We start from the raw sequence: 25,695 nt of genomic DNA on the forward strand, positions 1-25,695 counted from the left end.
GTGTGTGTGTGTGTGTGTGTGTGTGTGTGTGTCTGTCTGTGTGTGTGTGTGTGTACACACGCGCACGTGTGCATGCTCGAGAGAGAAAGAGAGAGAGAGAGAGAGAGAGAGAGAAGGAGGAAGCAAAAGACGGTAGGCGAGCTAGCCAGTGTTAGCCATGAGCCTCAGGACCACAAAGGAGAAAACGTTGCTGCTAGCATCTGGGAAACAGAGCAGTCAGCGAGTTGCAGTGGGATGGTGATAACCAACTCTGAGAGCTCAAGCACTCACCAGGTGAAGAAGGAAAAGAAAGAATTCCAGACCAGGCAGCAGCAGGAACAAAGGAAAACACGGGAGCTCCAGTGTCCTAAAGATGTGTGCATGAATATATACATATGGGTATGTGCACGTGTGTGCACATATATACTTACATATTCGGAGATATAAACATATTAATGTGTTGGGGGCACCTGGGTGCCTCCGTTGGTTAAACAACCAACTCTTGATTTCGTCTCAGGCCATGATCTCAGGGTCATGAGATTGAGCCCCTCATCTGGCTACACACTGTGCATGGAGCCTGCTTAAGATTCTCTCTCTCCCTCTCCCTCTGCCTCTCCCAGCTCATGTGTGCTCGCTCCCTCTCTCTCACTTAAAAAAAAATTAAAGTGTAGTTTGTGTGTGTCTATGTACCGTAGACACACACAAATGAACATGCCGTAGCTGTGTTGCTGCCCCATGCCGTCCTCCCACACTAAGCTCATGAGTGTGCACACCAGACTTCCAACTGCCGGCACCGATGCTTCTTCCTCTTGCTGCTGAGGCCACTTTGTCACCTGACTGGCAGTTTCATAATGGTACCCAATCAACACCCCTCTGGAGCAAATGGGAATTGCTGTAAACATATCTCCTCTCCCTTACCTCTCAGGCAGGAAATTCTGAGGCACCAATCCCACACTGACTTCCAGAGTTTGCCCAGGAGTGCACTCCACTGAGCACAGTGATATTCGCTTGGTGACATCCCCTCCACTGGCTGCCTTCCCTCCTCGTCTCATCACCGACACTCCTCAGCCAGCGTCCTAGCTCCCACAGAAACGACTTACATGCAAATCTTTGTCTCAGGGTCTGTTTCTGGGGGAATCCAAACTTAGACATGGACATGTGTGTGTTTGCATTTCTATTTATAGGCATGTTTCTATAGACTTGTGTATTTATGTGGATATATACATTCGTAGATTGAGACACATACACACATGTACGCACACAGATACCGCGTACGTGCTCAAATGTGTAAACGTGTTTATAGCTCTCACAGGACAGTACTGCTTTCCTTTTTACCGATGCACACTAGGCTACTATATACAGTCTTCTTTTTTTACAGGGGAATCTAGAGCCTACGCCCCTTTCTATAGCCTCCCCAGCAGAGCATTTAGCCTCACACTGGTCCTGCCCAAAGCCTTTGTCCAGCTTTGCCCCCTCGGTCAGCAAGACGACCCCTCACTCCTCCTTGCACCTTCCGTGCCAAAGCTTCCAAGCCTGCTTCTGGGCAGCACCCACCAAACTCTGGGCCTCGTGGTCCCAGGGTCAGGCTGTATGTTTACAGTATGACTTCTAACAAACATCTGTGGTTACCACTCTCAAAACAGGACCGTTTGCTGCCAAGACATTATCTTTTTTACCTTTAGTGTACTAGTGACAAAGGGAAAGAATATTTTAAAACCAGGTTATTTTAACAACAAGCTAAAAAAAACCATACCTGATGTCTCAAATTTTCGCATTCACGAAAAGAAAAACTGCTCTCATGGCTCTCCTCATATCCACACCTACGCACAAATATCCTATCCCCAGGCGAGAGCTCCTTCCTCTCTTCTCCTTAGCCTATTAGCTTTGGGACTGACATCGGTAACGTAAGAAAAAGCCACTCACTGCCCCTTAGTGCTAAGGGTGGCAACACAGAGAACTAGAAAGAAAATGGGATTAAGAAATTAGGAAATTAAAATACAGGAATGTAGAAAAGATAGAATATAGGTTTGGAGAAAACTGGCTAGCAGAAAAGGTCAGGCAAATAACATCTTTGGATTTTTATTTCTTCAACTGAAAATGAAAGCAGGACTTCCAGGGGCCTGAACTTGGCCCTCAGGTGTGTTTTGTTCAGCAAGCTTTGTGCTTACAAACACGTGAAATCTGAATACCTTGAACACATTTGAGTTTGTAACCCCTGTATGTATAGTTTCTAAACTCATTTCCAGTTCCTGACATTAGATAACTTTGTATGACTGTCATTGGTAAAAGTGCAGGAGACTTCCATCCTCTTGCCACCTTCTGAATTTCCTCCCCAAGGAGGCTCAACTGCGTAACCTTGGCACATCTTTTCAGGAAAGGCAATTCACATGGGTACAGATTTAAAATTTCCTACTGAGGGGCATCTGGGTGGCTCAGTCAGTTAAGCATCTGCCTTTGGCTCAACTCATGATCCCAGGGTCCTGGGATTGAGCCCCATGTCAGACTCCCTGCTCGGCAGGGTGCCTGCTTCTCCCTCTCCCTCTGCCCCTCCCCTTGCTTGTGCTGTCTCTCACTCTAATGAATAAATTTAAAAATCTTTTTAAAAAATTAAATAAATAAACTTTCCTACTGAAATGTGCCTTGTTTTTCTTCAATTTACCCAAAGGAATGAAATTAACTTAAAAAAATCATCAGAAAACTTCACCAATATGGAAGAATAAAATTAAGAAATGGGCTTATTATTAATGGCTTATTTATGCAAAAAATAACAGAAAGCTATTTAACCATAATTAGCAAGAGAAGAAGAACATGGCCATTGAGTCTGAATATGCAAACTCCTGTCCATCTTCATCAGGAAATCATTGTCATATCTTTGTATATTATTATAGTATTATGGGTATTATACATCTCATATTACATGCCTTTTATATATCTCGTCTCTCTCCCTCCCTTCCTTCGTTCCTTTCCTTCTTCCACCCCATACAAAAACCATCAGCCTTGGTCATGTTCACTTTAATGTGTGATGTAGGAGGAGGGAAGGATTTTAGAAAAGACACGTACAAGAATGGCAAATGTTATGATTCATGATGGTCCGCATATGATTCTACTTTGGTGAAATTAGGATGCTGGAGTTCTCCATGTATGTTTTTTTACTATTCTGATATGCATACTATATGTTCTTCATTACAAAAGATTTAAAGTTTTAAAAATATATGGTCGTACTAACTCCCTACTGTAAATAACTTGCGGCACTGATTAAGACTAGACTCTCCATCATCACCGTCACCACCACCACCACCAATGATCTGACTCTAAGTGTGAAGTACATTAATTAAAAAGATCCCTTTAAAATTATGACATACACCAAGTTCCTTCTTTCATTCCTAAGTACTCGGAAGTTATCCTTAGTATATGAATCACAAATCCACGGTTCTTAGAAAGGCAAGTCTATGGCTTTGTCTCACTAATCCTTACTCTGCCCTGAATCCACAGTTTAGTGCCCACTTCCTCCTGTCCATCCCCCAGTGAAAATGACCAAGCCTTAGATCAGGTTCTCTCATCCCACAGACTACACTGAGGCAAGCGCACTTATCCCCATCCGCTTCCCAGGTGACTGAACTGAGGAACTCAACAGCTACCTCAAAGAAAAGAGAATCCAGATCTTCCCAAAGAAGAAGGCAGGTGGAGGGAAACCAGCTTCTCTCCCTCACTCTTTAAACCAGTAATTTGCAACCAGGTGTGATCTTGTTCTCCAGGAGACATGTGGCAACGTCTGCAGACATTTTTGGTTATCACAACTGAGGGGGCTAAGTGCTACTGGCACCTATGGGTTGTGGCCAGGGATAAGGCCAAACGTCCTACAACGCACAGGAGCATGCATTCCCGATGCCCCCGCCACAAAGAACTACCCAGCCCAAAACGTCAATAGTGCCAGGGCTGAGAAACGTGCCCTAGAGCGATGAGCTTTTTCCTTGATTCCATGTCAATAGGGAAGGAAGGGAGACTGTAAAGAGAATCAGGGCTGCTCTTGGTGGATCCCCAGCCATGATTCACCAAAAGGAACACCCTTAGAACATCCAGGGAAGTACTTACAACACAGGAACACCTGGTACATTTGTTTCCTTCTGGCTGAAATTCCTCCCCTTCTTGGTACTGCACACCCTCAAACACACAGCCTGGAAAATAAAGAAAAGTTTAGAATTAGGGCAGCAGCCTTTGCTCAGCTTGACACTATGCTTCAATCCCCTGCTCATCCATCTTGCTTATCTATCTCCCACCTCCACTTCCACCTAGCAGAGTGTCCTCTTTAACCAGAGGACAAGATTGCTCCATAGTTTAAAAAAAAAAAAAAAAAAGAGTACAAAAGGTTGACATGAGTCCAGAAACCCGAAGATGCTAGAAAGCAAATAAGATGGTCGAAGCCAGGTCAGCCCAAGGGGGAACACTGCACAATGGTGAGCCCTATGAGTCTAAGGAGCTCACCATGACCACCCTGACCACTAAACCCAGGGAAACTAAACCCAGGGGGGCTGGAAGAGGCAAACAGAAGGGAGCCAAGGAGAGAAGTCAAGCTACTGAGCAAATGACATGAAGAGTTGTCACTTGGTGAGTATCAGGAATTGTTCAGCCTCTATCATGCTCTTTGTACCCTTGATCTCACTCCATCTTCACAGTGAGCCCACAAAGTGGGGACTCCTGTCACTGTCTCCATAGATGAGAGAAATGTGGCTCACAGAGAGGAAGTAACTCACGGGGGTTGGCCGGCAGCAGAGCTGGGATTCAAACTCAGCTCTGACTTACCAGCTGTACCACACAGAGGGTCAGGCACCAAGGCAGGAAGGGGGAAAGGAAGGGCAAGTGATGCCACACAGTTTTTCAGACCCACTCTATGTGATATTAAAGAGGGTTAGCCACCAAGCTTGGCAAAAATAGGATGAAAAGCCCAGGAGGTGTCTCCAATTCAGAAAGACACACAGGACACTGCTGACTTCTTAAGAAATCCTACAAATGACCTGAAACACAGGCTGGCCAGTAACCCCGTGTCAAACAGGCTATGAAAGAATCGTCGGCTAATGGCAAAGCCACTTTCCTCAGGACCATCCTCACAAGGTGCTTTGCCGGAACAGCCGGGGTCACTTTCCACATAGTAGACAGTGTTGGAACCAGCACAGTGGTGCCAAAACAATCAGCAAAAGGGGCTCTTGTGAGAGACTGGCTCATGCCCCTGAGAGTAAGTATTTAAGTCCTACCAACTGAAGTCATCAACAGAACCCGCCAAACTCCTGAAGCTCTTGTACCTGATAAGGGGAAATGAGTATTACTGATAACCACCTAGTCTGGCTGCTGGACCTGTTCATTTTAAGTCTAGATATGGAGCCCTTTGTCCAACTGAAAGACATGGAACAAATGCTACTGAGTCTGAAGTTGAATCACTTGAGTGCAACTGTGATTTTAAAGTCTATTTGATACCCACGCCCAGAGCTAGCAATCAACCACCTCTTTGCTGTTCCCACTGATACAGAAAGACTTAGTATGCTCGGGTCCCTCCCAGAGGCTGTATCCCAGCATTGTTAATAATGGCAGGTGCCCAGGTGTCTCTTTTCAAAGCACACTTCCCACAAAAGGTCTTCAATTCTTTCATATATGTTTGCACACTGGTTTTGCCATCCAGATTGCCAGAAAGATTAACCACAACAATCTACATCTGACAACTTAAATAAGGGAATTTTAAATGAAGGTTCTTCATAAACTGTTCCCATCATAACCCACCATCATTGAGTAAAGTCAGACTAAAGGAAAGAGCAGACAGGCAAGAATGCCCTGAAATCTGTTTCAGGAGGAAAGTGACCACAGACTGTACATGTTTGTCATTATGCAGAATACCATTCTATGATCAATGACAGATCCCAGTCCTTCTGAATTACCAAGGAGAATACCCCGCGGCTTCCCTTGACTGTCTCTATCTAGACTTGGCTGAGTCCTCCCTCCCAAGACAAAGGACAATACATTCTAGATGTGGCCACTTCTGAGTCTTCTGATTTGCACCCCAAAGGTTGGCCTTTGAAATTAAAGAGAGGGAGCACGGTTGATTCTTGACCCCACAACCGAAGGCACAGAGCCTGGGCAGGTGTGGGGGGTGGAGGGGCAAGCATGTGTCACTGGCACACTAGCTTTTAAAGATCTGTCTCCCAGGGCATCTGGACCCAAGCAGAGCAATTATTATGGGGTGTGTTTGGGGCAGGGGGAGTTGTAGGTAGTGCAGCATGGTGGCCAAGAAAGAGAAGGGGCCAGACCCTGACCCCACCTCATGGGCCCTGGGAAGGTACTTATCCTCACTGGGTCTAATTTCTCCCTGTGTGAACTGTGGACAGTGCCTCATCCCTCACTGGATAGTCGTGAAGACTTAGCGCTGCAATGTGTATAATCATAGAGTTCAGCCTTTCCTTCCTGGGAACTCAACCAAAAGCCAAATGAAAGAGGCAATTGCTCAAATATGATAACTTCAACTGCTGAAATAAATTCACTCAGCTGTTTGTATACCCACATTTCCAAAGGCAGCCTAAAAACATGACCATCTCCTAAGTAAGGAAGAATGTTGTACATGCTGAGTTAATTCTGTACTGATAAAGCAACAGTCGCTTCAACACAACTGAATTCATATTTAAGAGCTACGATGATTTTTAAATCTATATGGCATATAAAATTTACTCTGTTATCCATCTCAAGCTTGCTGGTGTATAGGAATTATGTGGGAGGCCTGGATTCTGACCTCAGAGATTCTGATGGAATTGGTCTGAAATGCAGCCAGGGCATCAAAATTTATTTTTTTAAAGCTCCCCGGTGATATTAATGTACAGCCTAGAGAACTACTGATCTAACTTCATAAGGGCCCTTTAGGCATTTGGAGTATGGTTACATAATACAAGGCATTTAATGCACTCAGAGGCAAAAGGAACTCAAGCAAACTCTGTTTGATAGATACAAAATAATTGGATTATGGAAAGAATTCTTTTACTTTCAACCATTTTTCGGCCTTCTTGTAAGCTCATCTAAGAATACAAGCTTCACAGAAATCCCAATGTGGAAAGGAAGTTCGGCTCAATCAAGACTGTCCAGGGAATTCAGGAAGGTTAGAAGTAGTGGAGAGCAACTGTCCTCATTGCCATTTAAAGATGAGAAAAAACTGGACTCTCTGGAAGGGACTCAGGTCCAGACGCGTCTCAGACTGTATGAGGCAAGGGAGGGCGAGCAGCTGCCTGCAAAGGGAGTAGGGCTCATCTTTGCAGAGCATCCCGGCATGGTACCTGAGCCATTCCCCAGGAAGTTTTGCAGAACAGAAGGCCCTTTGGGGATTAATCTCAAAAGCAATGAGTACTAGTTGTGAGTATTGCCTCCAGTGAGGAAAAGCACTCAGAGTAAAAGCAAAACTCAGAACATCTGTCTGAGAGCATGGGCCAGGGGCTTAAAGGATCAGAAAAAAAATCTCTCACCTCAAAATCCCTGGGCTCAATACGTAAGGGCAAGAAACGATGCAGGAGGCCTTTGTAATCCTGTTCAGAAAAGTAAGAGGAAACACTCTAGCCACTGGAAAGGAAAGATCCCTTTGCTGTCAGCTAGGCAGTGGGGCCCTCTTAAAAGACAGTGGGTCTGACTTGTTGCACCACACCGAAAACTGAGACCAGCAAAACCCTAAGCTAAATTCACTTAGGGACACAGCTCTCAGTTTTCAGAAAACATCTGGTCACCTCATCACCAAGGCGAGTTTAGCCAAGATACTGCAATATGAAGCAGTAAAAAGACATTTCTGGAAGCAAGAGAAAGCCACAGCCTTTCCTTCCAAAGTAAGCGTTACCTGTGGCCCTGCGGAGTGGAAAGCAGGCCTCCGGAGCCTGGAGCATCCGCATGCCAAGACCTACAGCACATTGCATTCATCCTGGGCACACCAGAGGGTCCAACCGGACATTTCTGTGCAAAGGAGTTTGCTCTCTAAACCCATGATGTACACAGACACAAAGCAAGACAAGTTCCAGTCCGGAGGGGGAGAATCCTGCATTCTTCAGAGAGCCCGCAGAGATCTCACAGTCATGTGCTGTACCAGGGAGCCTGGCAGGCTTCCCTTCCTGAGAATGTTACCTGGACAGGTGGGGCAGCATGTTCCCAGATGCCTGGAAGGGTTTTTACAATGAACAACACATCGGACCTCAGACTCTGTGACAACACCTTCCTGAAAAACAGAATGTCACAAACATATCAGCCCAGAAGTCCCACTGAGGAGTGATTCACTTTGGGAAAGTAACCAAGGGAGTAGGGGAAGAGTCCGAACACCAAAAGTGCAAAGGAGGGTGGGTGTCAGGCCCAGAGGTCATGGGACCAATGAGGTCCCATCTCCCCAGCTCAGAGTCTTGATGCTTTCAAACTTGGAGCACAAATCCTGTTTTGACCCTGTCCTCGGTTTTTCTCTTTGGCCCAAAGTTCTTTCTTTTAAACCTAGTATTTAAGACCTTCTTGCTGTCAGTCCGTAGCTGACAGAGTCTAGTTGTTCATTCACAATTGTTTTAAGTTGTCAACACAGCTCTATTTTCTATAATTGTTATTACACTTTAAGCCATTAATGAGGAGGCACAGAGTACATGTGTAATACCCCAGAATGGCATCTGGAGACCTAATTCCTTACCACCCTTCTAGAAATATTTAGACCCGCTCTGCAATCTTAGAAACTTCACTCTGCTTCACATAAGAGCCTGGTTCTAGAGCATCAAATGATGAGATTAGATAAAACTACTTTAAAGTTCATACTATATATGGAAAAATAGAGCCTTTAGATCTTACTAATGAAATCAAGTGACTCATTTGCAAATTGATCTCAGGATTCTAGTATTTTAATGTCAGGTGAAACATTTTTTTGATTATTTTCAGAGTCGGCCTTTGAAGAATTTTATCCATATTCTCTACCCATTTTATTAATGGATTTGTGTGTTTATTTAATTTTGTTTTGGGAGGGCTAGCACAGGCTGAAAAAAAAATGTAACAATGTGACAACTAGATAATTTTCTTCATCCTGTCTGCTACCATATTATCTCAGGCCAACAAGGAAAGTTATATCTTAGATGTCTTCATATTGGTGAGGCCTGAGGATTCCACTACCAGAGGAATTTATTGTGGTCTGTATCACATTTGGAAAAGAAAAGAACAACTGTCAAAATATCACAATCTACAACATCAAAAAAGGATCTGTGCCTTAGTTACATAACTGAAGCAATGCAAAAAGCTATGGCCCAAGATCAATTTCCCTTTAGTATCTGCAATCCAGATGGAGGATTCAGATTTGTTCCCAGCCTGAATTTCCTGTCTGTGATCTTCAGATTTTTCTCTTTAGTAAGAAAGTAAAAGTGGAAAATACAGGTAAGTTTTTCACCATTGAAACTCTTTTGGTAGGAGGATTTAAGAAAGAAGCTAGAATTCAACTCAAATGGAAATAAACCAGGTTGTTGGACTAGCTGTTACCTGTCTGATACCTAGTCCTGCCCAGTCCATGCAGCCTCTACCACAAGTGTCTTTAGTGATGCTTACCATCACCTTGGGAGATGGTACCAGCCTCGCTTCACAGGAGATGAGACTGAGAGGTCCAGAGAGGTGAAGAAACAAGCTATGTGAGGGACAGAGCCCATATTTTGTACTCTCTACACTGCACTCTCTCCTCTGTGAGTGATCTTGTGCCCTGAGAAGGGAAGAGCTTAAAGAGTTTGCAATTGTGCCATTCTGTAGAGGGGTGTCTTAAATGAAGCCTTCCCTGATAGGTACCGGTTAGTGGCTATTCCCCATATTCACAGATGAGGTCTCATTCCCTAAAGAAGGAAGAAAATAAGCAGGAGTGGGAAGGTGCCAGGTGAGCAGAGGAACAGCTTTTATAACTTTTATAACTACCTTAGAGGTTTGCTTTTATGACTATTAGATGGAACGGTATTCTAAACTAGCTAGCAGGGCTTAGTTTTTTAAAAGAACGAGAATGAAAGTTCTCGTTAAAGTTTTTTAAAAGAACAAGAATGAAAAGGCAAAGTTCATCTTTGGGAGATAACATCCCCTCCCTGCGCTCTACTCTGCAGTTCAGCACTTCCCGACTCCCAGGGATGCTGGTCCTTGGGATCGCTTCCAACAATAATAGGATCTTCCTACATCCTTCTCTGTGGGTCTGATGAGTGGCTGGTGACCAAAGACGACAAGCAATAGGAGTTTCAGTGTCAACACTTGAAAATGGCTTCCTGTGTTATTCAGTCAACAAAATAGTTCCTCCCAGGTAACAGTTTTCATTTAATTCAAACAAACTCTTCATCTGAAAGTAGCAAAATTCACCACTGGTCCATGCAATTTGAGGATCTTCAAGATCTCTGGCTGTTGCATAAAAATGTTATACTACACTCCAAAAGGCAACTCCAACAAGGTTGTCTTGCTTAAAAGACAGTGTAACCAGGGCCTTCAGAGTGCCCCTATCAGAGTGGAAATTTCATTGGTCAAGAAGCAGGGCATGAGTGGGGTGGTGAAAATTTTAGAATGAATGTGGACTTTTGATATTATTAAAACTCACTGCTCTCATCTCTTCGTTATATGAAGCCGGTTGAATCTATAACCCAGAACAAAAATTCAACAAATATTTATGATTCACTTAATCTATTATTTATATCTGTTCTATCTACTGCTTATTTTCACAAATAATTTAGATTTACTACACACATGAACTGAACATTTAGCCAAATAGATAACTGACTATCTTTTGGGTGAGCATGACCACTGTGAGTCTATAACAGCATGTCTGCATAAAAGTCAGATTTCAGTGAACTAAATGTCCGTACACTTGAGATAAGATCCAAAAGAAATATACATTATTACACTAATCTTTCTTTCCCCTTTATTTTTTTTTAAAGATTATATTTATTTATTTGAGAGACAGAACATGAGCTGGGGGGGAGGAGGCAGAGGGAAAGAAAGAAGCAGACTCCCCGCTGAGCAGGGAGCCCAAGATGGGGCTCAATCCCAGGACCCCAGGATGCTGGGATCATGACCTGAGCTGAAGGCAGATGCTTAACCGACTGAGCCACCCAGGTGCCCCTTTCTTTCCCCTTCAAATGCAAGAGCATATCCTGGAACAGTAAAATGGGACTGGGGTAAAATGATTTAACAGCATCTTCTCCATAGAAAATTTTTAAATTATGAAGATTAGATGAGCATTTTTTAAACTGAGCATTTCCTTAGAGAGAAGAAAAGGAGTTTGAACATTTAGATTCTTCATTTCTCCTTTAGTTTATCTTGCTCTGGTGAAGCCCTATAATAACTAGGGTCACGCAGAATCAGGGCCCTTTGCAGAGCACAGCAAGCACCAGCCTCAGTGGGCTCCTCAGGAACTGAACTGGTGGTTCTCAAATTTGTCAGGTTGAAATCATTGAGGTTACAGCGTACTAATTGCTTTGATTTAATAAGCTTACAGATTGGCTCCAGTTCAAAATGTTTCTAAATCAAAGAAGGAAAACATATATCCTCTAACAATACCTCTTTCTGCTAACAGGAATTCATGTTTTGCTCAAAGTTGACTCACAGGAAGACAGGAATTTTCCCCAAGGACATATACATCTTCCCAGAGATTTTCCAGGCACAATTTAACAATGGTGAACAATTCCACTGCATGTTTCTAGAAGTGAGTGCTATACAGTATCTATCTTTTACCTGCCTTGTTATGGTGAATGTCACAATAAATATGTATAAGGATATAGTGATTCAGTTACACAGTTGGTTTTTTAATTTGTTTTTGGTTTTATTTTTGTTTTGTTTTTCTTTTCTTTTCTTTTTTTTTTTTTTTTTTTTGGTTTTGTGCTCTGCTGTCTAGGAGGTTTCTGAGGAAGACTTTACCGATTTGTTTTCAGTGGAGAGGAAAATAGACTTTACCTGGCATTGACGTAGAGCACAGGGCTGTCCAGGACTCTGCCATCTGAAGGAGCTGTTATAGGTATTTCCTTCATAGGTGCAACCTAAACAGGAAACACAGAAGCAGGAAAAAAGACCAAGAATGAACGTGTGCTTCTTTTATCTCTGGAGCAAAAGAAGTTAGGTCCTCTAAGCCAGGACTAGCGATAGTGGGAGCCATCAAGTTCCTTGGCTATTTTCTCCAAAACACAACTAAGCCTTCTAAATATCCACTTGGTTTTCACTTACATTAATTCTTTGACTACTGAGAAGATTAACCTCCCAGACTATGTTTTCAAATGAAAAAGCATGGATTGATGAACTCTCCTGGCCAAAATGCATGACCTTGTGACTTTATTTATGCCTAGTGAAGTAGGAGGAAGACCAGGGCTAAATCACACTGTGCAAGAGGATTTTTCACAAGACTAAAATGAACACAAAACTGTGAAGGTTAAGAGGGAAGGTTAAAACATGATAGGAAATAAAAGCAGGAAATTAAAAACAGAAAATGATTGCAAAATTCTATACCCACTTAAGACCCTTGACAAACTACTATCTTCACCAGATGAAACCTTCCAAGTCTTGCCTCCCAGTCTGAGAGCTATGATTTCACATTACACTTTGATTTTACTTCTAGATAGTGAACTGGATTAAGAAAATCTACAACTCTGCAAGTATGGATTATCACAAGTTAACTCACTAGCCAAAACAGAAGTCATGCTCATTCATTGGCAAAAACCGAAGTAAGTCAAAGGCCAGAGATCCTCAAAAAAGAAAAAAAGCCAGTTAGCTGAAGTCCCTGTAGGAAGAGCCAAAGAAATAATGGTGCGAGGATCACAGCCTAGACCCTGATTTAGCTCATCCAAATATCACCCTCCATCCCGTGTGTTACGACTTCAGGGAAGATGCCCCTGCCTCTGCCACTCGTCACTGCATGTTAGATCATTAGGAGACCCCCAGGCAAAGGACTTTATAAGTCACAGTCTGATTGCTTCGCCCAAGGAGTACAGAAGCAGGAACACACACATAGGATAATGCAGAAATAAAAGGGCCTGCCTCTCTGTACCAATGACTGACTTCTGGCAAGCCAATCAACCTCAATCCACATCAGTTTTTCTTGTCCAAGACACAGACAGAACACTTGTCCCCTTCCCCGAATTCTTTCAGATATTGCTGCGGTAATGAAATGAAATAAAATAAAATAAAATACCCCCTCGATACACACAAACAGAATACTAAAGGACTGAAGAAAATTTCAAGAGACATGTTCATAAACTTGGAACCATGATCTGAATTTCCACAGAATTATGAATGATTGAAGAGAGCGCAGTACTACTCTTCTCTCTAGTTCCTACAAATCAAATTACTAAAGTACACAGCTGATTGGAAACATATTAGGGAAATGCTTTCACTATATATGTTTTAATTTCCTTTGCATGAAGTGTTACAGTGACAAAATGTTCAACCACAGGAACCCCTAGCACACTACAAATACTTACGCCAAACCAAGAATGAATACAGTAAATTTTCAACAATGAAAACCAATATAAAACAATTTGGGCTAGCATAAATCTTACTGAACAAACACACTTACAATAGATGTGCCATGTGCATGTCTGATCCACTAACACAGACTCACTTGGATAATAAATAACTTGTTCCGAGAGATGGAGGCGGGGAAATCAGAGGACCAAATCCAATTCATGTTAAGTCCAAGTAAATATGAAACGCCTGCCAAGTCTGCCAGTGGAGTTTCCAAATATGTTATATATTTTCATCCTCTGGATTTTAAAAAAACTGAAAGAAAGGGTGATTTTATGCTGCTAATAGAGCGAGCAAAGATCTTGCCTTCCTTACTTTGAGGAGGAAGCACACTACAAAGCCCATACAGACGAGGCAGGAACTGCAGGCCGAGAGACTGTTCCTACACAATGCCAGGTCATGTGTGAAGGGTTCCCAGGAGTAGGACAGGCCTCTCTGGATTATTCCACTCAATATGGGATAAAAGGTATTCGAACAGTGGTCTATAGTGCGGAGAACTCAGCAATGCTTTCTCCCTCAAGTAAGCGTTAGTCTGAAGGCTGGCTCCTCCACCTTAATTTAAAATAGAAAGACCAAGGTCAAGCTGTGCTGCTCACTGATTAACTGCCCTTGTTCACCTGTCAGTCTACCACACCTGAGTCCCTGTAACAGATTTTCCCAAATGTTGAATGAGTCTGAATGACAGAATAGACTGGAACACAACTATGCTAATCTCTTTAGCAAGTATAATCCACACCTCTTCCTTTTTCTACCTGCCCTCCCACCATCCCACCATCGGCTAGTACAGAGCCCCAGCACATCAAACATTCTAGTAGATTGCATACCTAAGGGATTCTTGGGGTTAAAATAAATGTTTTTGGAGGGGGGGTTAAAATAATTTTTAAATGGACATTTTCACTGCTCTTTGGGCTTCTGTTCTAAGATAAACATGTTCTTCGATGCAAGACACGAACATGAGCTGTGTGAAGACTTACATATACATACAATCCAAGAGAACCTCGTATTTACTCCAGAATTACCTCTTATTTTCTTTGCCACCAACTTTATGCTGCTAATAAAGCAGACGGGCAGTATCTTACCCCTCTCTTTATTGAAACCCCAGAGGAGGAATATACCTAATATCTCTCCTATTGGCCAGGGTAGAAAGAGAAGCAAAAAAATATTTCCATCATACCTCAAGGTGGTGCTTCTCAAACTACCTCTAGTGAAAGACCAGTTTCTTTTATTTTTCTTCTTCCGATCCAATGGGGACTGCTATCTTCATAAAGCATAATAGAAATGAATTCCTTAAAAAATTCAATGTAAAAGACTAAGACAAAATATAAGCTCAGTTTTTTGTATTATATGTAACAGGCATAAAATTATTCTGTCAAATTATAATAACCATTTCTAATTGTTTACTCTCTGTCTGTACTCATCTCAATGTAGACCAGCAATGTAGTCTATAGACCATTGGCGACCTAGAGAGCACATCTTGGGCTGCACTGCACTGGGGGATGGGGTGCATGGCAGGGGGAACCACCCAAAAAAAAATCAAAACATTTCAATCTTAAAATTAAATGACAGCATATTCAGGAACTACATGAAAGAGTAGGTACATGGGGGTAAGCAGAAGAATGGTCAGACAACCAGTAAAGTAGCTTTTCCTTTTTTTTTTTTTTATTTAAACTTTTTTTTTTAGATTGATTGATTAATTGATTGATCTGAGAGAGCAGCAAGAGTGAGAGCACAAAGCAGGGGGGAGAGGCAGAGGGAGCAGCAGAGGGAGAGGGAACAGCAGAGGGAGAGGGAAAAGCAGACTCCCCGCTGAGCAGGGAGACTGATGTCAGACTTGATCCCAGAACCCTGGGATCATGACCTGAGCCACATGCCCCTCCTTTTTCTTTAAATATTTGTAAATAAACTTTTGACAAGGGAATTTATAAATATTCATTAGTTTTCTTCTGGTGATAGAAAGCTTCTCAGATTCCACAAGCGTCAATAAAACTATCCATCCTGCAGTGGGAGGAAGTAGCTACTTTCTGATAAAACCACTACAATATGTATTGAGAACCAACAGTTCTCAGTCTAGGGCAATTTTACCTTCTCCCCATCCCCCACCCCGGAGACTTCTACTAATGTTAGAAGATATTTTCAGTTGTCACAACTGGGGAGATAATAGTGTTACAAGCACCTAGCGGATAGATCCCAGGGATGCCACTACACGCCCTACAACGCACGACAGAGAATCAACCAACTCAAAACGTCAACTGTGCCAACACTGAGGAACCCTGATCAAAATCGTCATACCCCCGAACAGCTCTTCTCTGCAAAACTGGAATAATACAAAAACAAGCCTAAACTAGCTATACTTCATGTATGTATGTATTTTTTGGCTTTTTATATCTTAAATATTTTCAGGGTGGGGAAGAATTTCAGAGCATTTTTTTCTTAAACATACACACTCCTGCAGAGAAGCTTGGCCTAGTCAACTAGTCAACTCAGAAAACACATGGTAATGGTAACAGGAAGTACACAAATAAATTGAATCCACAATTAAGCAATAAAACTCATTTTTCCTATTAGTTGTGACCTTTCTCAGCAGCCACATTACCCCAAGGGAGAAAGAATACCACATATTTTCATCATTCTGTTGTTAAAATAGCTGTTAAAAATCATCAGGACCATAAAAAAATGGCACTGGCCTTCTAATAAGCCTTAACTTCACCTGGTCTCACCCTAAAAAGGCTTAACCTTCTCATCTGTCAGGTTACCATTAGCCTAAGAGCAGAGAACTGGATCTCACCATTACCAATAACAACCCCCACCCCCGCAAGCACCTCACAGCAGAGCCCCAGCCTACCTTTCCGGCCCTTTCCTTTCATTCCTGGAACTCCATCTAGGTCCCGGGGATTATTCACCTTCCCCGATCATAACAAACGTGAAGGCTCCTTAAAGTAGGTTCAAGGGCTTCCACCTGGGTTATTGGGCTTGTGCCTCCACCATCCCACTGAGACGTCATTCTCTTTGGCTGCCGCTGCCTACGACGCACCGAATCGAAAGAGCACTCAGTCTTTACCTTACAGGACTTCTCTGTGGCAGGCTGACCACACTTCCCTTTTCCTATCCCCCTTCCCACAACACACACACCTTCTAGATGTTCTCTTCCAATTACCCACCCATTCTCCACTCCTGCCCCCACCCAGCTGCTGGTAGCTTCCCACCTGCACTATCACAGTAGGCTCGCTGCTTCTCTTGGCTGGGATAGGGGCCTTGTTCAAGCACCCTCCTACCAGCAACCAGTGTGTGCTCTTTCAAATCTGGCTCTTAATCTCATTCACACGCTTGCACTCTTATTGATGACTAATGGTTCACAGCCTGGATGAGGTGTAGACTGATACCCATCCCCAACCTTTCTTTTCTAAACCATCTGGATCAGAGCATCTGGAAGGAGGAAGTGGGAGAGGATTTAAAACAACTGACCTTTACTAAAAATTCAAACTTCATAGCATATATACCTCTCAGGCCTGGCCCTGACTCACTTTTTCATTCTCTTATCTGCTATCCCCCAACTCCCCACACTGCAGACATGCCACATTTAGAACCCCGCATATATGTCCAGAAGATCTCACCCTATGATTTTGCAAATGCTGCTGCCTTCTTGAAAAACCCAGATCTCATCCATCCATCTCTATCATCCCCACAACACTTAGGTCACCCAGGCTCTCCTTCTTTGCCTGGCCAACTCCTCCTTCAAGACTCAACTCAGGGGAGCCTTCCTAGAAACCTCCCCACTCAGGGTATGCTCCTGTGCTCTTTCTTCATGTATATGCGGCCTTTGAAATGTCCCTTTCCGGGTCCCTTACAGTACTTTCTGTGTAGCAGGTACTTAAGAAATGTCCAGTTTTGCTAGGAATACATAGTAAGTACTAACATGCAGCTATTCCTGTATACCAAAGAAAACAATTTTGAAAAGATGACTTTCCCTGGACCTCCTGTCTCCTCCTCTTGGCAGGTGGACCAGTTCAATTCACTATTTAACTTCCAGAAACAGTAAAGCTTTCCCGGAGCAACTCAGATGTCAAAGTCTGTCTCTGTTAACACTGACTAACCCTATCACCCTCCATGGACCAGGCAGGCTAGGATGGAACATAATGAAGGAAAGTCCTTGAGCATCCAGTACCGACCCAACCTTAGAAGGGAGAAGCATATCAACACTTTTCAAGTCCCCTCTTCCCATACTGTGCAAGCCTCATCTTAAGCTAATTTTCAGGAGGGTGCTTTTTCTTTCCAAAATCGATTTTGGTCCCCCAAATTTGTTTCCTTTTTGTCTTTTTTTGGGGGGAGGGTTAGCATGCAAACTGTCATACTTACTTAAATTAAAGAGAAGTTGGGGTCTTTGAAGTCAGTTCATGCCACATGGTACAGGGAAGCAGGGCAGACAGCACTGCCATTCTTTGCTGCTTCCGGGCCACCTGATAGGGTACCCCCAGCTCTGAGACTTGGTCAATAAGCCCCAAATTACCCCAGTCCAATACAATCTTTTTAATGAAGCACTTTTCAGACACTGTTTCCAGAAACATATGGAAGTATAATCAAGAGGGATAAACATAAAATCTGACTAGCCATTCTAGGGCTTATATCGTGTCCTTAGGAGTTCATTTAAAACAGGCTTTTATTACTCTCCAAGGCTGTACCCACCATGAATCCTGCAGGCAATTCTGCTTATTTTTGGCTAATGGGAATTTTATAGTCAAACCATTTCCTCAATCCCAAGAGAAAGAATCAGGCCCATGAACTGAGTTCTTAAAGAGTAGTGTGTGCCCCCCACAACATTCTTTTTCATGGCTTTTGTTTTCCAATTAGAAATTAAATATGTGATTGAAATGAAATAATCAACAATAGAAAAAGAAATGGCAGGAAGCTATTTTACTTAATTTTTGATGGTTTTATGAATAAAATCCCAAATATGCAGAAATATTAGGTGAGTACAGATGACTTGCAAATTCAGCTCACTTCACCAGTATAAAGGAACACAAAATCTTCATGTGACTTACTTGGATTTCTAATCTATGTGTTTATTGGAGACTGTAAAGTGAGGAAATTGTGGCTTATAGAGCCAGTCTCATAAGTTCATAAGATTATAATATATACAATATCTGGCATTGATATTAAGGTAATAAAACAGATTCTATGAACCACAAATAAATTAGGCTTCTATGCAACAAAATATGCTTTCAAACTTTTAGTGTAATTAATATAATAAAGGAAATATGCAATGCATTAAGGAAGAAAAATACTTGCAACAACTTTTTATATGAGCCACATCACCCATCACTCCTGCATTTGATCTGTTCTTACCATAAACTTTTTTTATTTAAATTCAATTAGCCAACATATAGCACATCATTAGTTTCAGATGTAGAGTTCAATAATTCATCAGTTGCATATAACACCCAGTGCTCATCATCATATCACATGCCCTCCTTAATGCCCATCACCCAATTACCCCATCCCCCCACCCATCTCCCCTTCAGCAACCCTCAGTTTGTTTCCTACAGTCAAGAGTCGCTCGTGGCTTTTCTTCCTCTCCAATAACTTCCCATTCAGTTTTTCCTCCCATCCCCTATGATCCTCTGCACTGTTTCTTATATTTCATATATGAGTGAAACTATATGATAATTGTCTTTCTCTGATTGACTTTTTTCGCTCAGCATAACACCCTCCAGTTCCATCCACAGTGATGTAATTGGTAAGTATTCATCCTTTCTGGCGGCTGAGTAATATTCTATTGTCTATATATACCACATCTTGTTTATCCATTCATCTGTCAATGGACGTCTCGGCTCTTTCCACAGTTTGGCTATTGTGGACATCGTTGCTATGAACACTGGGGTGCAGGTGCCCCTGCGGATCACCACATTTGTATCTTTGGGGTTAATATGGAATGGGAGAAGATATTTGCAAATGACATACCATAAACTCTTCTGAACATGGGAGTGCTTCTCCCTTTCCGCTGAATTGACCCAGCCATGGCTGGCCGGCCCCTCTGTCCTTAACGCCTCCTTGTTAAACAGCCAACACCCATTGCTCTTCAACAAGCAAAGGAGAAAGAACTGAATGGAGCTCATATGGAGCAAAAATGGAAAAAAGAATAAAAACCAGGAGAGACTCTCCTGTGAAGTTATCAGACCAGTTTTCTAATGGGGGCAGGCAAAATGTCACTAGAGGTCATTTCCAAAGGTTGGTTCCAAAAAGTATTTTCAGAAGTATTAATAAATAATCCTCCAACAAGAGAAAAGGAAAGAAGAGAGAAAATAAAAATCACTGCGCAATTATTACAGGCGAGGCACTGTACTTGGGAGTTTTCACATGTGATTTCATTTTATCCTCACAAAAAGAATTCTAGGACAGAAAATTTTACCCCTAGTTTTTTGAATGAGAAATCAAGAAAAACTAAATTACTTTGTCCAGGTCATACAGCCATTCTTTTTATCTTGCTCCAAAATCCATGTTCCGTTTAGTATTTGGTTCCTGCCAGGCGCATAGAGGAAGCTTAGAACACAGCAGCTTCAAAAGTAAAAACGATATCCCTGGGGAACACGACATGCTGCCTTCCGGTGATACTTTAAAATCATGTTCCAGGGATGTCTAAAAACTAATATTATAAAGTAAAATGCAGGTTTTGTGGCTGAAGAGGCAAGACCTGATTTTGTGGATCTGAGTTTAAACTCAGTTCTGAATGTCTTTACTTCGAGCTACCAATCATGCCATGCTTTAGGCCTTTTGAAGCAACAAATAATAAGGGATCAAAAGATCAAATTCAAACATCTAAGGTTGGATTCATGCATTTTTCAAAATGGGAGCATGTTTCACAGTTTGGGGCACACAGCAGCAAGCTAAGAAAATAAGATCTGAAGACAGCCAAACACCAGCAAACTCATAGGATAAATTATGGTAGCCACAAAGAGTCGTGAATGGAACCCTTAGTTTCCCCACAGTACTTTCAAGGACATCAGTGAAAATCTCGTTGACTAGGATGAAGAAGAAATGAGTTATATACAACACACATATGAAATGCCATCTGTGTGATTAATGAATTGCACTGCACGATTTTTACACTTTGGGAAGCATATTACACAGATGTAACCTTTATGGTTGATTAAATAGGATGTTTAGGTCTTATTGCAGAAAAATTGTCAGAAATATCCTACCACCCCCATTTTCTTTTACTTTTTATTTTGAAATAATTATAGATTCACAGGAAGATACAAAAAAAAATATTTTTTCCATGCACCTTTCACCCAGCCTCCCCTAGTGTTAACATCTTTCAGAGCTATAATACAGTATCAAAATCAGGAACAGACTATTCAGATTTTACTGGCTTCACATGTACTCGTGTGTGTGTGTGTGTGTGTGTGTGTGTGTGTGTGTGTGTGTTTCTATGCAGTTTTATCACATGTGCATCTTTGTGTAACCAATAAACATTCAGAACTGTATTATCACAACAAAGCCCTCTCAGGCTATTCATTTATTAGTACACTCACTCCACTTGTAGCCTCCATCCCTAAGCCTGGACGACCACTAATCAGCTCTCCATCTGCAAAATTTTGTTACTCAAGAACGTTATATAAATGGAATCATACAGTATGCAGCCTTTTGAGATTGGCTCTTTTTTTTTTTTTAAAGATTTTATTTATTTATTTGACAGAGAGACAGACAGCGAGAGAGGGAATATAAGCAGGGGGAGTGGGAGAGGAAGAAGCAGGCTCATAGCGGAGAAGCCTGATGTGGGGCTCGATCCCAGAGCACCGGGATCACGCCCTGAGCCAAAGGCAGCCGCTTAACGACTGCGCCACCCAGGCGCCCTGGCTCTTTTCTTTCAGAATAATTGGTCTGACATCCAACCAAGAAGTTTTTGCATGGATCAATCGCTTATTCCTTTTTACTGCAGAGTAGTATTCCATGGTACGGCTACATCGGTTTGTTTCACCATTCACGCACTAAGGAACATGGGGGTTGCATCCAGTTTTTGCCTATCATGAATAAAGCTGCTGTGAACATTTGTGTACAAAGTTTTGAGGTCACACTGTTTTCATTTTACTGGAATTGCCCAAGAGAGCAATTGCTAGGTTATATGGTAAGTGTATATTTAGTTCTATAAACCATTATACTCATGTTCAGAGTAGCTGAATCATTTGATATTTTTACCAGCAACATGTGATAGATTTTCTACATCTTCACCAGCATTTGGTGTTAATCATCCTATTTTTTCTTTAGCCATTTTGATAGGTGAGTCATAATATCTCGCTGTGGTTTTGATTTGCATTTTCCTAATGGCTAATGATGTTGAGTATCTTTTCATGTGCTTTCTTGCCATTTGTGTATGCAATATGGTGAAACACCTCCTCACTTCTATTTCCCATTTTCTAATTAGATTTTTTTGTTCTCTTTACAAGACCTCCCCAAAGCAAAAATATTTACTGAAGTTTAATCTATCAATTTTTCCATTTTGTGGACAGTGCTTTTGGTGTCAAATCTAAAAAACTCTTTGCCCAGCCCTAGGTCCCACAGATTTTCTCCTATATGCTTTTTATACCTGTTTTATAGTTCTGTGTTTCACATTTCAGTCCATGATCAATTTTGAACTAATTTTTGTATAACACATGAGGTTTAGATCATGTTCATTTTTTTGCCTGTGTGTGTCTAATTCTTCCTGCACCAGATGTTGAAAGGGTCAGTCTTCTTCCATTGAACTGCCTTGGCACCTTTGTCAAAAGTCAGTTGTGCATTTTGTATGAGTCTATTTCTGGGCTTTCTGTTCTGCTCCATTGATGTATACATCTATCCCTCTGCCGATACCACATTGTCTTTATTACTGCAGCTACATTATAAGTCTCGAAAATGGGTAGACTGCACCCCAACTTTCCACTCAGAACCCCTCACTTTATTTTTTTTTTCTTGGTCTGACAGCCTACATGAAACAATGCCATTAGAAGCCTCAGAGGAGATCAGAGTGTTTTGATTCCAAGACATTTTCAGATGATAAGCATCATTATGATTTTATTCCTATATTGAAATATAAGACAGGAGAGAGGGAAAATCATCTTCAAATGCAGAGTGGTTTTACTCTTCATGGTGGGCAAGTTACAAGTAGTCACAGAACAGTTTTAAGAGCAGCTGCAGAAAACTCAAAGCCAAATTAGAGGTGTGTTCTACAGGCTGTGATAAAAGGAAGCAGATAATCATATCAAGTTGATGGTAACTGGGAAATCTGAAGTCATCATTGCATAGTATTATTGGATAACTTTGCACAAGACAAGGAAAGAGCTACCAAAAATTGAGGTTATCACTGAAATACACTACAGTCATTTCCACATAAACATACACAGCGTTGTTGGTGATTTTAAGGATTTTTTTTTAACATCTATGGAACTCAGTGAAGAAACAGTAATGTATCAGGAATCTAGGACTGGTTTATAAACCTTCAACCATTTTTCATTCCTACTTATACATTGTTATTCTCTCCTTCTAATTCTTACTCAACTCTTTTTTAAGCCACGCAGAATCCCAAAAGGACTTAAGATGTGTTAAGACACATATGGCTCAATAGTAATACACTAAATATACAGTTGACTTTATGAATACTAACTAGGGAAGACTGAAATTTGGTCCAAATTTCCCTATCTTCCTCCTACTCCCCTTTATCCAGCATATATTCAGTAGGCCACCACTGTGTGCCAGGCACAGTGATCACAGCTGAGACTACTATAGTCACTGCCCTCACAGAGTCACTGCCTTCACAGAGCCTCCAGTTTAGTGGGCATTACAGAAAATCAAAATATTAAATCACAATTGTGCCTCATCTTAAGAAGGAGGGAGACTTAATTTTATGGTAAGTGGCTGTGGAGTCAAGGAAATGATACCTAAAGTGAGTGAAGAAGGGGTACAGGTTAACTAGATGACATCGGATGGAAAAGCAGCCCATGCAGAGGAAACAGAATGTGCAAAGCCCCATGGCAGAAAGTGGGCCCAGAACACAGGGAAACGATAGAAGGTCTTCTATCTGGAGAAGTCCAGAACAAGAGAAGGATAGAGGATAGGCAGGAGGATAGGATAGGGCTTGGTGGCCACCAGACCAGAGGAGGAGAGAGAACAGCCAAGAGTCAGCATTTGTTAGCACTTAGAGTGTGCAGTGCAATCTGTAGCTATCTTCTAGCTGTAAGCACCATCTCCGTAGATGCTTCTACTTGCCATGCATCTCAGAACTCCTCTGAGTATGGGTGGTAGAATTCTGAGACGGACCCCAAGATTTCTACTCCCTGATATATCCACCTGTGTGATCCCCTGCCCTTGACTGTGGGCGAGACCTGTGAATGTGATGAATGGCACTCCCATGATTAGGTTATCTTGCCTAGCAAAGATAAAGAGATTTTGCAGGTGTAATTAACATTCTTAATCAGTGTGACTTTGAGTTATTAAAAAGGGAGATTATCTTGAGTGGGCATGACCTAATATGTGAGCATTTAAAAGGGTCTATAGATCAGAGAGATGCTCTCCGGCTGGCCTGGAAGAAGCAAGCCATTCTATAGCTGCAAAGAACTAAATTCTACTAACAGCAACATGAGCTTAGAAGATGAGCCTCAGATGAGACCCCAGCCCTGGCTAACCATGAATGCAGCTGTGAGATCCAACTAAGCTGTGCCCAGAAGGCTAACCCATGGAAACAATAAGATAATAAATGAGTGTTATTTTAGGCCATTATATTTGCCATTACTTGTTATGTACCAATAGAAACTTAATAGACTTAGACCAACAGACCAATAGAAACTTAAGAGTGCATCAGCAGAATGGTGAGAACACCTGTGTTCTAATACAGTGTTAGGCCAATACCTGATTGAAGCACTCTGCATTGATACAAAAGGGAGATCAGGGCCACCAGCCTCCTCCGCCACAGTGAAAACATCCTCAACTTGCCCACTTTAGGAAAGTGAAAACTGATGCATCCAAGCTAGCAGCAAGCCTTGGAAATCTAATCTTCTAACTTAAAGGCAACCACAAACTCTTCACTTAAACTGCCTTCCAAAAATCTTACAGAATTTAAAAAACAGAGGCCCTAAATAAATGGGTTGGGACAAATCTGACAAGGAAAGCTGATCTCTGTTTTATGTTTTCTTACTAGTTTTAACAACTAAAACAGATTTTTGTAAAGTATGATTTTAATGTTAACAAGATTTTTTTTAAACAAATAGGGTCATTTTTACTTAAATGCCAAAATAGACTGGTTTATATTATGGAAAACCAATCTATGAAATATAACATTTTATACATCTTTTTTCAGTTAGAGAAAAAGAGGGGAAAAAAATAAAGCCCTCTAGTTCTTTGTTTTGTTATGGTTTTTTTTTTCTTGTCTTTAAAAAACCTATAAACAACCCCCACTCAAATTTCTGGAGCTGAGTAGATAAAATTAATTATACTGCATAAGTTAAAATATATATGTGGGCATTCCATTAATCTCACAACTTTCACCAAGAAACATATCAGAAATTCTCCTAAGCTCAAAATCCTGGTAAAAATAACAGTGACCCTGGAATGGAGTAGCTCAATGGCGGACTGTTTTTCAAAGCAATGCAATTTCTTGGGATGTTTTAAGTGATATGTTAGAGTCTCAGCATTAAAACTGCTAGAAGTAAAGCTAATGGATACTTTCGTTTGGTTGAAAATGACACACACACACACACACACACACACACACACACACAGTGTGCAGAGGCTGGCTCTGGAAGGAGCCCTACAAATCTGGTAAATGGTCCAGGAAAGGGGACCAGCTGGTCAGAGTGAAGAGGGGGAGAAAGCCTTACTGTGACCATAGATGCTTTGCGTAGTTTTAATTGTATGAATCCATTCTCCATTAAAAATATTTTAGGAAAGCAGGCACATACATACTCACAAAAGACTAAAGTTCATCTAAATTGTCTCGTGGGGGCACTGCTCAGTATAAACAGTCATGGATACTAAGGAGGAAAAAATGCTAGGTTAGGGGTTCCCAAAACTGTCAGTTAGTAAGAAAAGCCACCGCCTCCTAAGCCACATGTTGTTTTCAATCACCTCCACAAAACTCCTCTGCCCACATATTTCCTCTGAAATTGCAGGCCCACCCAGGCTATAAAAGCCCACGGAGAGAGAAGGGGTGTGGCAAGGCAAAGAAAAAACTGAGCCCGGTATGGCTCTCTCTCCTCTATT

At 41.8% G+C, this 25,695-nt stretch overlaps 1 protein-coding gene across 3 annotated transcripts in view; it reads right to left on the bottom strand.

Annotated features, from left to right (window-relative positions):
- BMPER (BMP binding endothelial regulator) overlaps positions 1 to 25,695 on the bottom strand; it is a 237,222-nt gene that overhangs the window by 171,845 nt on the left and 39,682 nt on the right. For all 3 annotated transcript variants that reach the window (XM_040644113.1, XM_040644112.1, XM_008686482.2), the window contains exons 4-6: positions 11,914 to 11,996; positions 8,113 to 8,203; positions 4,072 to 4,154 (exon numbers count right to left, since the gene is read on the bottom strand). In XM_040644113.1, coding sequence (XP_040500047.1) covers positions 4,072 to 4,154; positions 8,113 to 8,203; positions 11,914 to 11,996 — 257 coding nt within the window. The remainder of the gene's footprint in view (positions 1 to 4,071; positions 4,155 to 8,112; positions 8,204 to 11,913; positions 11,997 to 25,695) is intronic.

The sequence above is a fragment of the Ursus maritimus genome, unplaced genomic scaffold, assembly GCF_017311325.1.
Source record: "Ursus maritimus isolate PB19 unplaced genomic scaffold, ASM1731132v1 scaffold_3, whole genome shotgun sequence".
Lineage (NCBI taxonomy): Eukaryota > Metazoa > Chordata > Mammalia > Carnivora > Ursidae > Ursus > Ursus maritimus.